This window comes from Gasterosteus aculeatus, chromosome 17, assembly GCF_964276395.1.
Source record: "Gasterosteus aculeatus chromosome 17, fGasAcu3.hap1.1, whole genome shotgun sequence".
Taxonomy (NCBI): Eukaryota; Metazoa; Chordata; class Actinopteri; order Perciformes; family Gasterosteidae; genus Gasterosteus; species Gasterosteus aculeatus.
Window position 1 is genome coordinate 18876965 of NC_135705.1, and position 15267 is coordinate 18892231.

General features: G+C 43.9%; 1 protein-coding gene across 7 annotated transcripts in view; it reads right to left on the reverse strand.

Moving 5' to 3' along the window:
• Window positions 1-15267, reverse strand: part of iqsec1b (IQ motif and Sec7 domain ArfGEF 1b) — a 118852-nt gene that overhangs the window by 81258 nt on the left and 22327 nt on the right. For 6 of the 7 annotated variants that reach the window (XM_078092503.1, XM_078092494.1, XM_078092493.1 and 3 more), the window contains exon 2: window positions 9041-9070. The exons of the other annotated variant lie outside the window; for it this stretch is intronic. In XM_078092503.1, the coding sequence (XP_077948629.1) occupies window positions 9041-9070 (30 nt within the window). The remainder of the gene's footprint in view (window positions 1-9040; window positions 9071-15267) is intronic. 7 annotated transcript variants of the gene reach the window in all.

The following is a 15267-nucleotide window of genomic DNA, read 5'->3' on the forward strand; positions in this document are numbered from 1 at the left end:
CACCGTGTCTGCTTTTTACAATATAACATTGAGCTTAAGTTCAGTGTTAAGTAGAGCAGATGTACTGTTACGATCGTGTAATTGACTTATTCAACTTACTGAAATTTGCATTAAGACACTTTTTAGTGCCTCCTTGGAACGGTAACCTGAATGTTTTAATCCTCATTAAGTAGCAGTACTGTGCACCGACCGCAACCGTTTCATTATGTGTACCTTTATAGTTGAGCGTAGCTCTCCAAAGGGGTCGACAGGGAAGATCTTCATGTCTAGTTTAAATTAATTACACAATACACCACGATACCCTTGTGTTATTTCTCTTGAGTTCAATTTTGATTTTAAAAAGTGTTGATTTCAGCACAACCTCGTGGACCTGAAAAAGCCACTTAATAACAAATACATTTTGTTATAAGTAAAAGGTCATTTTGCCACGTGGAAGGCAGGAAGCCGTAGAAATGTTCTGAATTTCTAACTAGTTTTCAGGTCTGCAGCCAGTGGTGTATGTAAACACTTAGCATTCTGGCAGAAGTGATACTAATGTGGAGTTTTCTGTTGCCTTAATGAGTGTAACTCTTTTTTTAACTTTAGAGGAAAATGAAACATCTGTCTGTTTAGCTGCTGCTGCAGGCCTAACTACGGAGGAAGGTAGTGTCCTTTGAAAACAGCTTCCTACTGTGGAACGAGCCTCACGAATGAGTAAATGCACTGCAAAGCAACAGAGAAAGCAATTAGCTAAAAGACGCCGAGGAAGCTCTGTGAAGACCCACTTGGGGGATAATTCTCTGGTGCTTTATCAGCTCTAGTGGCGTCTCTCATATTACACAGACCATTCATTCAATATTAATTTTAATTAATTTTGGTGAGCTTTTATTGGCAAAATATAATTTGTTTGATATAATACATTATGTACTAAAAATATAACTCAGTTAAATATTAGGAAGGATCTTTATTATTATATCATTTTGAAAAAATATATATTTTAAACGTCTGCTTTTACCTGATGACCTTTATTCCTTTTCCTTTCCATAATGTCACTTTTCATTACCAGATTGTTTTTCTTCAGCCACAACATCCGCATGGCCTTCTGACCTAGCTAGCTAAACAAACCGCACTGCCCTTTCAACCTGTCAATCAAACAGGGACAGACAGATTGAGTGTGTACCTATAAGTGTCTCTCTCTCTGTTCACTAATCAGTCACAGACTGAGGAAATGGAACAATAGGCGTTTGCTTGAAAATGTCATGAATCAATACTCGTGATTTTAAATCCCATTCCTCTGGAAAGTGACCAGCTCCTGTGTGCGTAACGCAAAGCGTTTAAGTGTAGCGATGCTGTGACTGACAGTTTGGTTCCATCTCATGCAAACTTTAAGACAGTGGAGTTTATTAGTCAAACAAGTAGTGGACGGTCACATTTTTACCTGATCGTAATTCCAGTATCATTTCATCATTACATTAGGACCTACTAGCAGTCTTTTTTTTTTCCCAGTAAGTCAACGTTATGCAAGCCAGAGGGAGCATCCCAGCGAATAAAACACTAATTACAGCAAGCGAGCTGGCGTTGGTCGGTAACTTGGGTGTCTTGTGTCAAAGGTGACGGGCCCCTCCTGGCCTCGCTCTCCACGATTCGGCCGCCACTTCCAACCCCGAGGTCAGCAAACCCAGGAACGTCCCCCGTGTCCCCGTCCACTCCTCATCCGCAGTCTCAGGGGCTGTGAATACTAGTTCTGTGTTTGGCGAGTGTGAGGAGTCAATACTGTACACACCCGCTGCTAATCAGCACACAGCAACGAGGTCACCTCATCGGAGAGCGCGGACCGGCGCCGCTGCACCCGCACCGCCCGTCCGCGCTCAGTGCAAAACAAACGCAGCTTCCAGCCGTTACGAGCCTCGATGCGGCACTAAACTAGCGGCATATAAATATACGCATGCATATATTTTCAAATTCAACATTTCCTGCATAAATTCCAGGGATGAAATATCCCCGCCTCTTTACTTCCTCCTGATGGATGAGGAGCAGCATCTTCCCCCAGTTACGTAACACAGGGTCTACCGGTAAAAACCAAACACAGGTTTTAAGCGGTTTTTCCTTTATGTAATATGTAAAATCCAAATCTTAAGCTCTGTCGTGCCCCAGAATCTGTGAGCATACCTACTCATGGTATTACTTCACAAAGAGAGGGGGCAGGTTATGTGGGAATGAATGGCTTAGTTAACCCATGTTGGGTTTACTAAGCCATTCATTTGCATATTTTTCTATTTCGTTCAATGTTTAAGGGAGAAATCCAGGAACAAGCCTGAAGAAAATCAGTATCAGAGGGCGTCATCGAGGCCTCAAAGTAGCCGTGCGCTGCTTATGATCAAAGCATTATTTTATCCAAAGAAGAAAGTGGAACAGTGACGTGGTGACCTGGGAGTTTTAAACAATATCATGTTGACACAATCCAATTAACCTTCTCTGCTCCGGTGCGAAGCCTTTGGAAATCAGCTCTGCTTGTAGTGCCGCTCCCTCTATCGTTCTCTCCATCTCATTTCTCTCATCAGCACCACATCAATGAAGTCAAGAGGGAGATACAGATATTCATAACCCTCGTAGCTAACGCAGGGATTTAATAATCAATGGATCCCCCTGCACAGATCATACCGTGTAATGAGGCTTGCCCTAAAAAAAAGAGGATGAAGATGAATTATTGCAGTTTATCGAACCTTTGAGCAGAAAGTGCTGGGATCCGTGTCACATTCAAGGATTACGGCTCAATTTGGCCACTTTGTTTCGCCGTGCGTTGGCGCCGCCACCTCCGAGGGCTTTGAGCCGATAAGGTGAACGAACCGACTGGGCTTCGTGGCCTATATACTGTATCTCCTCATCCCCCGGGATCAGATCAAGCAATGGAAAAAACAAAAACACACGAGCCGCCGAAACACAGCCGCGTAATCAGGAACGTGACTCTACAATTCCTGACGGACAGGCGAAGATCCTGGAATATGTGGCAAAGTCTCATCCAACCGGTTCTTCCCTCGTCCATAAAAACGCTGATTGGCTTCCGAAGGGAGCGGAAGTTGCTGGATGGTTCATCTGCAAGGACTGGCCAGATAGATTTCCAATCTAAGAAGACGGACGTCCCTTCGTAATGTCCCCGTTTAAAGCTTTAGCATTTTGAACCATTTGACTATTAAAACCTAAATTTAAAAGAAGGAAATAAATTCCATCTTTGCGACGATGAACACAGGAAGCAAGACTGAAAACGTTCTCCAGTCTGGAAATTATTGAACCAAACAACAAACTTTTCCATTTAAATCCCACATCTGCCTTCACGCGTCGCATGAACGTTTACATGAATCTTTAAGCTTTCAGGAGGAGTTAAAAAGAAACATCTACATTTCCTCATTGCTATGCAGATGTGCCGCTCAAGAATATAACATGTACTGTTTCTATCGTGGAGTATTCTCAGCTGCATCCCCCCGATTGGCGCAGGGAGATGGTTAATTGACCCTCATTCTCTGCACACTGTGCGAAGACACAGAGCCGAGCCAGTTAACCTTGACGTGCTCCCTCTCTCAGAGCGGGTCGGCTCACAATACAGAACACACGCACCTCTCGCAGCGGTGTTACATTACAGCTGGAATGGTTCAGTGTGGGTGGATGCGTTTAAGGCAGCCGGCTCGCTCCAGACCCGTGGGATGAGGAGGCAGCGGGAGGAGGAAGTGGGGGGGGGGGTTAAGCGTAAAGCCACCGACAACCCTGCTCACCGGCTAAATGACACACCTGGGACACCAGAATTCCCCCCCCGGGACCGACTGTGGAACACAACGTGAATACAGGGGTGGAGACGCTGCTGGCTGACACACCTGATAGTATGAAAGTAGTAAACGGCACCTTAATATTCTACAGAAAATGAAAAAGAAAGTATTTGCTGGAAAATGGAATTCCCTTTGAATACTGCTACTACTAGCACTCTTAAACACAAGACTCCTCCAGGATGCCGCTGTTTGCATCCCATCATTGTTACCTTCATAGTTTGAAGCTTGGGCCCAAAACACCTGGTATAAATAAGTTGTTGCAGCTAATAGTTTTCAAGGATGCAGAAGACACAGAGAGACATTGTCATTGATACACAGTTCAACACTCAACGGGTTTCCATCTCTATTAAATCCTAAGAAGTTAAATGTTTGACTCTATCCAGCAGCTAATTTGTAGGTGCCTCTGCTGTGTGGTGCTGAACAACACGTGTTTCATTTCACATCTTGTTTGCTGAAACAAGATGTGGCTGTACACAGAGGGATGGGAGCAGAATGTGTGGACGTAAAAGAGGGTAAAAGAGCCACATCACACCCTCCGGGTAGCTTGAATCCCATGGATCTCAATACCGGTGGCAGACAAAAAACAACAGTGCTCCATCTTCTCCACAGCAGAGTCGTCAAACAATTAAAGAGCAACTATAGGAAACAGTGTAATGTTGCAGAAAACCCCCAACGTTTATTTGAATATAAATATGTTCCTAAACTCAGCAAAAACATTGATGGTTTTGGAATGCTAAACCATTTGACTGCAGGTCATATCCACATGCATTATTAGTGAGAGCTACGTTTTCCCTTCCCAACAAAGGCAGCAAACAAAATTAGAGTTTCATCCTCGGGGCTCTAGATAAATTGCCATGAAGAAGTAACGGAAGTTTTGGAGAGCCTTGTGTGAAAGAAATGAGAAGAAAAAACATCCAAACGGAATGAGGAACATGGAGCATTCTAATTTCCATATAGTACATTACAGACGTCATTTGTCTTGTTGAGTAATGTCACAACAGAAACTCGGTATATAGACCAGAAAAAACGCCCAGAAGTGAAAATACAGCAACATCAATCCTTCGGTTTTCAAGTCAAGGTAACCTACATAGTATATTCCTATATATACTGTATATATTCCTATATATACAGTATATATTCAAATTCCCCATAATTTTCTCCTATATATATATATAGGAGAAAATATATATTTAGAAGAAAATTATGGGGAATTTGGAATTGCGGAATTGCTGAATAGTTTTGAGTACCACAAATCATATCACTACACAGTGTGGCTACCTACAAAGTGTTGACATAATGGGACATGGAAACGACTTTTCCAAATTAATTATCAACAACTCATAGGATTGATCAACTGCTTCTGGTTCATTTCTGGCATCCCATAAATAACTAATAAAAATTGCCCAATTGAAAGTGTGTAAAGAAAGCTGTGTAAACATTTGCTTGACACGGCCCATTCCCTGACATAAATGTGTAAAAAGGGTTGTAGTGAATGATTTATTTCGTAATGTGGTGGAAAATGACCTCCACCTCCTGCTAAATATTTGAAAGTAGCAGTACATTTGACTCCCTGTGGCAGGACGCAATAGAGCCACCGGTCTAATGGATGTTGGAGCCATGGTTGGTTGGTGAAAGCGGAGGGGTGGCAGGTGGATTTAGTCATTTGTTCACTTCTGTGGCCAGAAATGGGCAGAAAAGTAGTTTTGCCGTCAGCACCGTGACTCAGCCGACACCCAATTTGAAGCCCCACACATGGAGACACAGCCACAATCAAACATGTTTTGGTCCAGGAGCTCTTAGAACGGCGTCTGGGTGGGCGGAGGACGGCGTGTAAAGGTGCAACGGTCCAGCTAAAGGTCATCTCTCTGGACGTACGGGTGATTACTACCCAACGCTGCTCAATGCACCACATTGTAAACTGCTAAAGTGGGCCGGCTGCCTCGGAGCGGAGGTAATTCCATTTCTCCAGCGTTATGAAGTTCCGTGTGTTATTGCACTGAAAGCCGTTTCACAGCTTAATATCCTTCCAAAGCATAATCTCATGAGAGTTTATCCTTGACCCGATAAAGAGAGCGAAAGCTTTACTCTGTCAACAATTCAATCCTGTAATTCCTTCCCCCTTTTCAGAGGCGGATGAAGTCTTCTTTGACTGTGGTCTCCCGATGCCTGCGTCTTTCTGAAGGAATACTTCACCCACAAGATCACCAGCTGATAATAAGTCTAGTGTTACATTGAATTCTTTAAGAAATTCTTCTTGGATGCCTCGACGCTGAACTTAGGAGGCAAAAAACACTGCACAATTTAATGGAAATGGAGCTTCACTCTTGTCTCGGCTTCTTCTCTTGTATTAAGCTTTCTAATGTTAGCTAAATCAATCGTTCACTTCTACCAAATGAAGCCATGGTCTGCCCAGCGTAAGCATTCTACCTGTCTTTAGCTGGCATTGGAAACACACGCGTGTTGGAAGTGTTCTTCCTGCAGTCTACGCCGTCGTTATAGTGACGCCCGTTTAAACTTTGCTATTTTAGCACTCGGCTATGTGTTTGTGAGCGAGCAAGCTGGGTGCTGCGGTTTAAAACGTTATTGATCGTCAGTGGCATTTCTATTGATGTAGCGTGCTGCTGCAGTCATTAACCACCTCAAACCGCTTGTGTTGCATTGACTGCTGCATAACCATATTCTCACCACCGCCGGCCGCATAGCATGCTAAGCGCAGCAGATGGAACCCTACTCCGCTGACCTGCTCCAGCACGCGTAGGTGTCATTATATAAAGAATGCAATGCCGCGCAGCCTCGGGTGGAGGAAAACGGACGAATGAGGGCAAAGAGCAGCGGCCCGTCAGGGATGCTCTGGTAAAGCGAACGCACCAGCGGGGAGGCCGGGGCCGTTTCATTGCTCGACACTACAAGGCATTTTACGCCACGCAGAAGCAGCTTGAGTGGGAAGAGAGGAAGTGACAGAAGGAAATCTGTGCAAGCAATAAGATATCCAAGTGCAAGCATGCAGTAAGAAATCCAAACACAGGCAGCAGTTATTTAAGAGTGAGGGCCGGGTTCTTTTTAAGAAAGAGCTCTGAAATTGATAAATCGTACACTCAAAATGTGTAAGACGAGAATGAGGAGAAAAGGAAAAAGGCTCCAACTAGTGTTTAAAGTGAGCATAAAACAGGTCGAAGGAGACTTGGATTGTGCTGCAGGAGTTGTGCGAGTTTTTGTAAACTGATTTTTTATTTTACTTCCTGGCGGGATTCTTCATTCACAGTGGAAGCCGGCAAGAAAAAGTTATTTCTTAAGCTAAAACCGGGTCATAGATTGATATATACAAATGATTGAAATGCATTTTTAAGTCATACAAAGATCAACATAGTGTCTTTCATTTTATCACCATCATTTTATCAATGGTTTCTCAAAACTACTTGTCTGGATAGAAATGGAGATACATGGAACACACAATGAACTTGTGTACTGGCTGATACGCAGGCCAGCCGGTAACCCCCGGCTTTTCATTTATCACTGATAAGTCCACTTTTATCCGACCTGCGGCCACTCACCACTCAGTCCTTCCCAGCTGAAGCATCCATCACGGAGATAAAAGCGTTGTGCAGCCCTGTGATTGACTTGGAAAGAACAAGGTGTCCACAGTTTCTAACGGCAGCGTCTCCCGGGGGACGGAGACGCTGCCGTTAGAAACTGTCTCACTTTGGCTCAGGACACCGTGCAGCGAAGCTGACAACCAGTCGGTATTGAAATGGACTGAAATGCATTCACAGCTTCAGGTCCCACTGTCCATATTCATTAGGCATCTGGACAATTTAGTCATTGAGCAAAAAACTTTCTGAAATCTGAAACATCAAACACTGACAACCCTGCCGCTCCTCTCTCCAAATCTCGCTCACCTTTCCACGTGTGTCTTCTGGCATAAAAGTCTCACAAAAAAATATATCAAATAAAATATATTCAAAAATCAGTCATAATTAAACTAGAAGTAAGCTAAAACTAGGGTGGCACTGTTGCTGAAATGCTAAACCAATTTGCGAGTGACCCCCCCGCCCTTCAATTAAGCATCATTTCAAGTTTGCTCTTCCATTTCAAAACATGTTGATAATTATCAAGACTTCCTCTCCATCTGGTATCAACACCTGGATGATTGGATTGTAATTATGACTAGCAGGTACACATCAGGTCCAGGTGCAGATACACCCATGATGCATTAAGGAGGCGATTATGCAAACTACCTCCAGAGAAGACGCACTTTCCTGCACTCACAGCGAGCGAAAGATTCACAAGGCCGGTGTTGCCTGGATGAGGAAACGATTCTAAAACTCGTTGTTATTCTGTACACTCAATCCGGAAAGAGCGTGGGGAACAAAAAGTGATAAAAAGTGTTGTGGCTGTGCTTTCCCTCCCCCCCCGTGTCTACTGGAGTGCCGCCCTCTTTGCTGCAGCGGATGAGGTACGAGATGCGGTGATCAACAGCTGAAAGACGCTCGCGGCATCTCACAGTTGCTGGTTTGTAATAAATATCTTGTTCTAAACCATCCGTTTGCCAACTCTTTCTCCCTGGGTATTTTAACATGGTTACTCCTCTCAACCCTTAGACGCGAAGAGGGGGACGTAACAATTGGCAACCGGGACGTGAGAACTGATTGGGTAAGTGAGGGGCGCCTTATCAGGTCATTCGACTGCAGTAAGACGGCACAGAAGGCCCAGGTGAATATTTCCTTCCTTGTTGGTCAATCCTCTGCAGTCCAAACAGGAAAAGCTCCATTCAGTGGTTAAAAAAAGCCAATGGGTAGCATCCCTACTACATTCACTTCTTATATACAGTCTACAGGTTTAATTACATATGAATAAAATGTGGATGGATTATAAATTCATTCATACCCAATATTGTACACAGTCAACAGTGCATAACAGATGTTAATGTTGCCTCCAAAATTTCAAGATAGGAGGGAAAGTTTTGTACTGATGACTACGCAGAGTCAGCGTATTGTTACCTTGAAACAAGACACGAGTCCGTGGTTGAAACCTCCGGGGAATGAATTTGTCAAGCAAAGACTAGAATCGCACAGGAGACGCTGCAGGGAAGCACTGTACGATTCCTGGAAGGGAACAATGATCTTATCTGGACAGGGCGGGAAAGCTGATCGGCTTTTTGTTGGACGGACATGTGATAGACGATAGCGTGGCGGGAGACAAATAACCACAATGAGAATGTATTTTAGATATTTGGGAGCACATACCTGACACTTCTTGAACTTCCACTTTCAGCTCTGTGAATGAAAAAAAAAAAAGACATTCGTGAACTGAGGCGGCAAACTAAAAGAGAACTACTGACCTACTTAAAAAGAAGTCCTGCTACATCCGAAATGTGAAATTCACAAAGCTGCACTTCTGAGCAGGTCAAAGTTAAACATGAAACTGCACCGACAGCACGAAATTACATTTGGCTACATAACTGTCCCATGCAGCAATGGAGGCAGTTAAAAGCTAAGCTTCCAATTAAACAAGTGAAACTGCCTTCTTTGCTTTTCCTGCCCAGCGGGTCTCGGACAGTTGAATCCCAGCGGCTGGCTGAACGGAGAAGCCCGACACCATCAGAAGCAGACCAGTCGACACACCTGCTCCTACGTTGACGGATTCATTCCAGAAGTCTGCTGGTTTACAAGCCGGAGGAATTAAACACCTTCTTCTAGCACTGTCAAGATATGTTCATGATACCTTTTTTTGGTGGGGGTGGGGAGCTTTACGCGCCACAATTATTACAGAGATGGCCTTTTTTTTTTGGTCTCGGTGCATCTCTTTTGGTAACCGTCATTTCTTAACGCGTGGAGCCCGGCTTAAAGCCCACATTAACTGCAAGCTGAATGAAGCAAAAGATGCGGGATGTGCGGCCAAGTGCAAGGACAGATGCCGGCATGGCCGCGGTTCCCAAGAGTTTTTGTGTCCAATGCCCAGCGGCCTCCTAGCCGGACAAATCCTCGCAATTAGCTGTGAATAAAAACTGGAAAAATCCATTCCAGAAAAAAGCACGATGTCCAACTAGCCCTCACAGGTGTGACAGGCTACCTCATTATGACCAGGTCCTTCAAAACCCTGCACATCCAGCTGCCATGACTCTTTCTCCACTTCAGCGGAAGCTCTTTCTCTTTCTTTTTTTTGGGCTCCCGGCGCTAAATGTTCCATAAATGAGAGCAATCCATCAGCTGCGTTCAATTCCGCAGAGGTGGGTGAATCAAAACGCGCTTTGACAGCTTCATCCATGGCGTGTTTGTCCGGACAAAAGCTGGCGAGGCATGACAAATCCCTCACTAAATGGCATAGCGGTACCCCGTCTACACAGAGCGGCTCGGATGAGACACTTCTGAACTTCAGACGCGCTACTTTGTCACTGCGTTTTTTTGGATGACACAGCGAGCGAGTGCCGGGAGGAATGGGTGAGGTAGGTTTTCAAATGGGAGTAAGGTAAGTAAGACTTGATTGAATAACAAGGCGACGTGCCGCAAGGAAATCATAAGCTGCCAAAAGTGGGACCAGCATGAAGATGAACCTGTCCTTTTGTCAAAAGCAAAACCAACGGATCGTAAACAAGAAGACCGCAGAGGGGAGGGGGCCCCGACAGGCTTTTTAAATCATATTGCTAGGCAACAGCTGTGGTCCACGTTTACTTCATCTCACCCGATGGCAACAAGAAATAAAGGAGGCAAACATATGGAATTTGTAATATTTGCAATATTACACCCTTTCAAAGAAGAATGGACTTTCAGTTATTTAGAATTTACAGACATTGGAATTGGAATGTGACAAATATACTAGATAAATATAACCGCTTAAATCTGGCATTGTATTGGCTAAAGTTTGGGTGCCATCCTTAAAAGACACTGATGTCAACAAGCAATATCGCCATCAGCAAAAAGGAGACCAACTGGTTTATACCTCAGCTTTTGGTAATGACCATCCCTCCACTTGACTTCCTGCAGTAACTATAGTCACAGCATGCTAACTGGTATGGATGCTCACCATGGCCATTGGTCTTAATTCGACCATCCATCTCTCGACCATCTGCATGGCGGGCCAATTGTTATAACTGCTTGTGTTTCTTGTCCAGTCAAATGTCTTTTAAATATGACAAATGTATTCCCAGATCCTAGTTATTAACTTAGTAAGAAAAGTACCAAACAAATACCAATCTGGTCAAATACTGGTCAAAACTACAATTATATGACCCCAGTTATGATAAACCACAATTTTCTTAGGGCAACCTTTTGTGATTATCAAATCCCTGGTGCGATGAACTAATAGATGGTATAGTAATAATAACAGTACTATATGAATAATGGAGAAACATTCTCCCACAATGAAAAAAACACAATTGCTCTGTGTTGAGTGTCTGCCTCCCACTTCACCTCACATACCCTTTTGGTGGTAATCAACCAAACAAAACACAAAAAATGCTTATGAGAAACGAGTAATCGTAGAAAAGATGCAGCTACAGTGTAGCAGGGAAAATGTGCCTCCCTGACAATCAACTGGGCTCCTGCAGCTGTCAGTCCAATCATAGCAGGGATTATTATAATTAACATTTTTCTAGACCCCCAGAGTTTTTCAATCAAGTGTAAAGTTTTAATAATCACAGATGAATGGGGCTGCAGGGGAATTATACGTCACTCTTGTAACACTTCTCCGCGGCGCCTTAACCTTCCATCTGGAAATACACTTCCTCCACATGAGAAATGACCTACAGTCGGCGGCAGTAACAAATGGAATTCAGACTAAAAACAGTCACACACACACGTGGAGATTTCCCAGTAGCTGCGTAGGGAACGCAGAAGATCTCGGATAGCAAAGTCGGCACACGGAAAGCAAGGCTCGCTGTAATGAACTAGCACGGGGCCGCAGCCAAGCCAATTAAATGATACCGGCCTGACAGTAAGTGGTTTCATTACATGACCTCGAGAAATCCAAAGCAGCCAAATTGAATCATCTCACAATGCAGCGGTTATAGGAAGCCTTCATGCCTTGACACTTAAAAAAAAAAAAAAGGGCCAATTCAAATCCTAGTGTGCACAAAGATGGGAGGAAAACACTGAAGGGCATGCTGGGTACGGCCCGCCCAACACAACGAGAAGAAACTCATTACTACACACTACTGTTAAAAGGGCAAAAGACCGATGCAGGAGAAAACAACCAGAGACCAGAGTAATCGATTACTATTAATCACCTGCGATAAGTCACTGTCTACTGGACCCTTCATCTTTCACAGAACCCAACTGACAAAATTGATTGTTTACAGCAAACAAAATGTCAAAAATATCAACTGACGAAAGGATGAAGTGCTGAATTAAGTGCTACTATATTAATTATAGGAAGAATCCCTCACTTTTATGTTTTAGCCACGGTTATTTAGGGTGAATGTGCTTTCGGTAGCTTAAATATTTATGAAGCCCTGCATTTGTGAGCGCTAATTAATCTGTGAAGCACATTTTGAAAGATAAAACTCATTTGCGGAAATATGTGTCAGGTTCCTTTTGATACTGACTGATATTCAGTCAATCAGATAATGTATCTGTAATTTAAAGGGTTCAAACTGTGATCCCCATCGCTCATTTTCAGCTGCAAGCCAGGGAAACAGTGCGTCATTGTACAACCGTGCAATCAACCATTAGTTGGTTGTGTTGTTACACGGCGACAAGTCCATGATCCTTCACTTGCTTCCCACTCACAGACAGCTGTTGTAAATGGAGCACTTCACCAAGCTGGAGGAGGCTGCAAGTAGAGATTCAGTGGTGCTGAAAGTACCGCCATAGTGCTGATACCCTATGGGGAATAGAATAAAGATACTTACAAGGTTTGTGCTTAATGCTTTTCATCAAATGGCAAAAAATGCCAATGAGCGTCATGTACCACAAAAGCTTTTTTTTTCTTTTTCGCCGAGACGTGGTCTTGAAAAATGCATGCATGCTCATTTAAGCTCCCAACCTGTACAGGACATGCACCAGGAAAGTGGTCCAGGAAAGTAACATTCATGGCATTTCTACATTGAGAATGCAGAACATGAAAGTAAACAAACATCTGTTCTGCTTTTATCATTTTTCAGGCATAAAAAACTACAAACTTGTTTGCTATTCCCTGCACAGAGGAGATGAAATGGTGATACGTTAGTGTACACCTGCACTGTCACGGTGTGGGTTCTTTTCCTGGTGTCCTGCCTCCTGTATCCCTGCCCTGGGTCAACTGTATCGTGTGTGTTTTTTCCCCTCTGGATGTGATTGTCTGCCGTGTCCCTGATTGTTTCCTCCTGGCTGGATTAAAAATAAATAAATGACCTCCTAACATCTATTCCTAACCACTATTCCTTGACCTCTGTGGAAAACACCACCATAAAGTGTTCTTTTATAGCGAGTGTCCGTGTCTCCCGGTCATGGACATCCTGTCACAAGCCCACCCAATACCCAATATGTATACACATCATTTTCACAAGACATAAATACAAATCCTATGCCTCCTATAGTCATGGGCAGTATCCGCAGCCTATCACTCAACAACCTCTTTTCCACAGAGAGGAGACGTGGCAGATTCTTAACCACGGAAGGAAATCATTTCCAAAATGACACATGAAATCAACCTGAAAGTGAATCACTCGGGAGAGACAACGACTGCTGGTGGAGGAAGACCGATGTGGAGCAGAAGTAAATAACGCGTTTAATGGCGGGCAATGTACAATATTAGTCCCACAGTGGGCTCGATTTGCCATCCGCATGATGGAATGAAAACGAACCCGCAGTCTTATTGAAAGATACCATCATTCCCCCTGTGAACAGACTAGCAAACAGCCATAGGGGCAACCTGCCAGTCGGAAGTGCAGGTGTATGTGTGCGTGTGTCAGAGCAGGTGAGGAATGAAAGCATGAGGAGAAAGCTACGCGGGGAGTCGACTCCAGCTGAGCTCTGTGGCTTCACCACTTATAGCGAGTAACGGACGTTGGTGTGGAGTTTTCCAAATGCAACTCGTTCAAGTCAAACTGGAAGGAAAGATGGCCAAAGGAGGTGCAGACATTTGGACCATGTTTATGCAATTGCTAGAGTGTAAAGTAGGGTTACTGTTGGGGATGATGGGTATTGAGTGTAGATATATGGAACCATTCTGCAGGTTTGAGAGTGCAGGGTGACAAAGTGGATGGCGGTGTGGTAGGTTTAGTTTATTGAAAAGATTTTTTGAGGCAGACCTATAGACTACTTCACTGTAGTCTAAGATGGGGAGGAAGATCATTTTAACCAGAAGGTGCTTTGTAGAATTTGTAAAAGAGGCTTTGTTATGGTACAGAAAACACAATTCTTGATCATGTCTTTGGGAAGCGGTGAGTTTATGTGCATGTTAGAAGCTGAGTCCAAAGTCTATCTAGTTCTAATCAAGTATTTATAGGAATCCACAAATTGAAGTTCCGATCCATCCCTGGAGGGGATTTTAGGAACGCAGGCAGTTTATGGCTGTGTCTGTTGAAACCGTACGTTTTGTTTTGTTGGTATCTAACAGAAGGTGGCTGTTGGAGAAAGACGTTGGACACTTCTGAAGCTGAGCTGCAAGGACAATGATGTATTTAGGGAAGTTAGATGTTCAACAAGATGTGGTCGTTGGCGTAAAAATGTATGCGAGAGCCTCCTGCAGCGTGAGATCTTGAATAAGGTCGGACCTAAGAGGGATCCCTGAGGAACACCCTTGGACAGGGACAAGTGGGCTCATTAGTCTACCGGCTGTCTACTCTTCAGAATTAAGAGAGTGAGAGAAGTTTTAACAGGGGCCGCGACCACAACAACAAAAAAAGTTAAGGGTAAAAAAATAACTAAGCAAATCGGTCCCTGGGCTTTACAAGCACCATGGTCGGCGACGAAGAGAGACCAGAGTGTGTCGAGTGTCTTAAAATACTGGCAGCAGACAGTATGAAGCACACTACATTGAAAATACACTTGGAAAAGTTTTTAACAGCTTAGTACTTCTGCAGCATTTACATACTGCGCCACACTCTGCGTACACAGTGTGTCAAAAAGGTGACCGACCAGGCGTCCAGATGTTACCGACTGGGAAATGAGTATGAAAAGCTCCTGCAGGCCGGATCGGGCGTCTTAGTCAGATGGTTCTGACAGAGACTCATTTGCATGTCGAGATGCAGGCAGAGGCAGACCGGCTGGGGTTTACCGGAGCATTAGATTCTCACAAAGGTATTATTTCATTCTGACGTGATTAGATTCACGTCAAGACAATGCCAGAATGGATCCCACCTCGAGATTTGATAGCAGCTGTCACAATGGGAGAAACCAGAGCACAGCAGCCTTCATCTGATGTCAGCCAGTGAATTTCTTTTTGACTCTGTGGCTTATGACCTCGGCGTGTGACAAACGGCTGACAGAAAAAAATTGCATCTGCATTTAAATACTAACCCAAATGTCAGATCAGGCACTTCATTCGTAAAAGG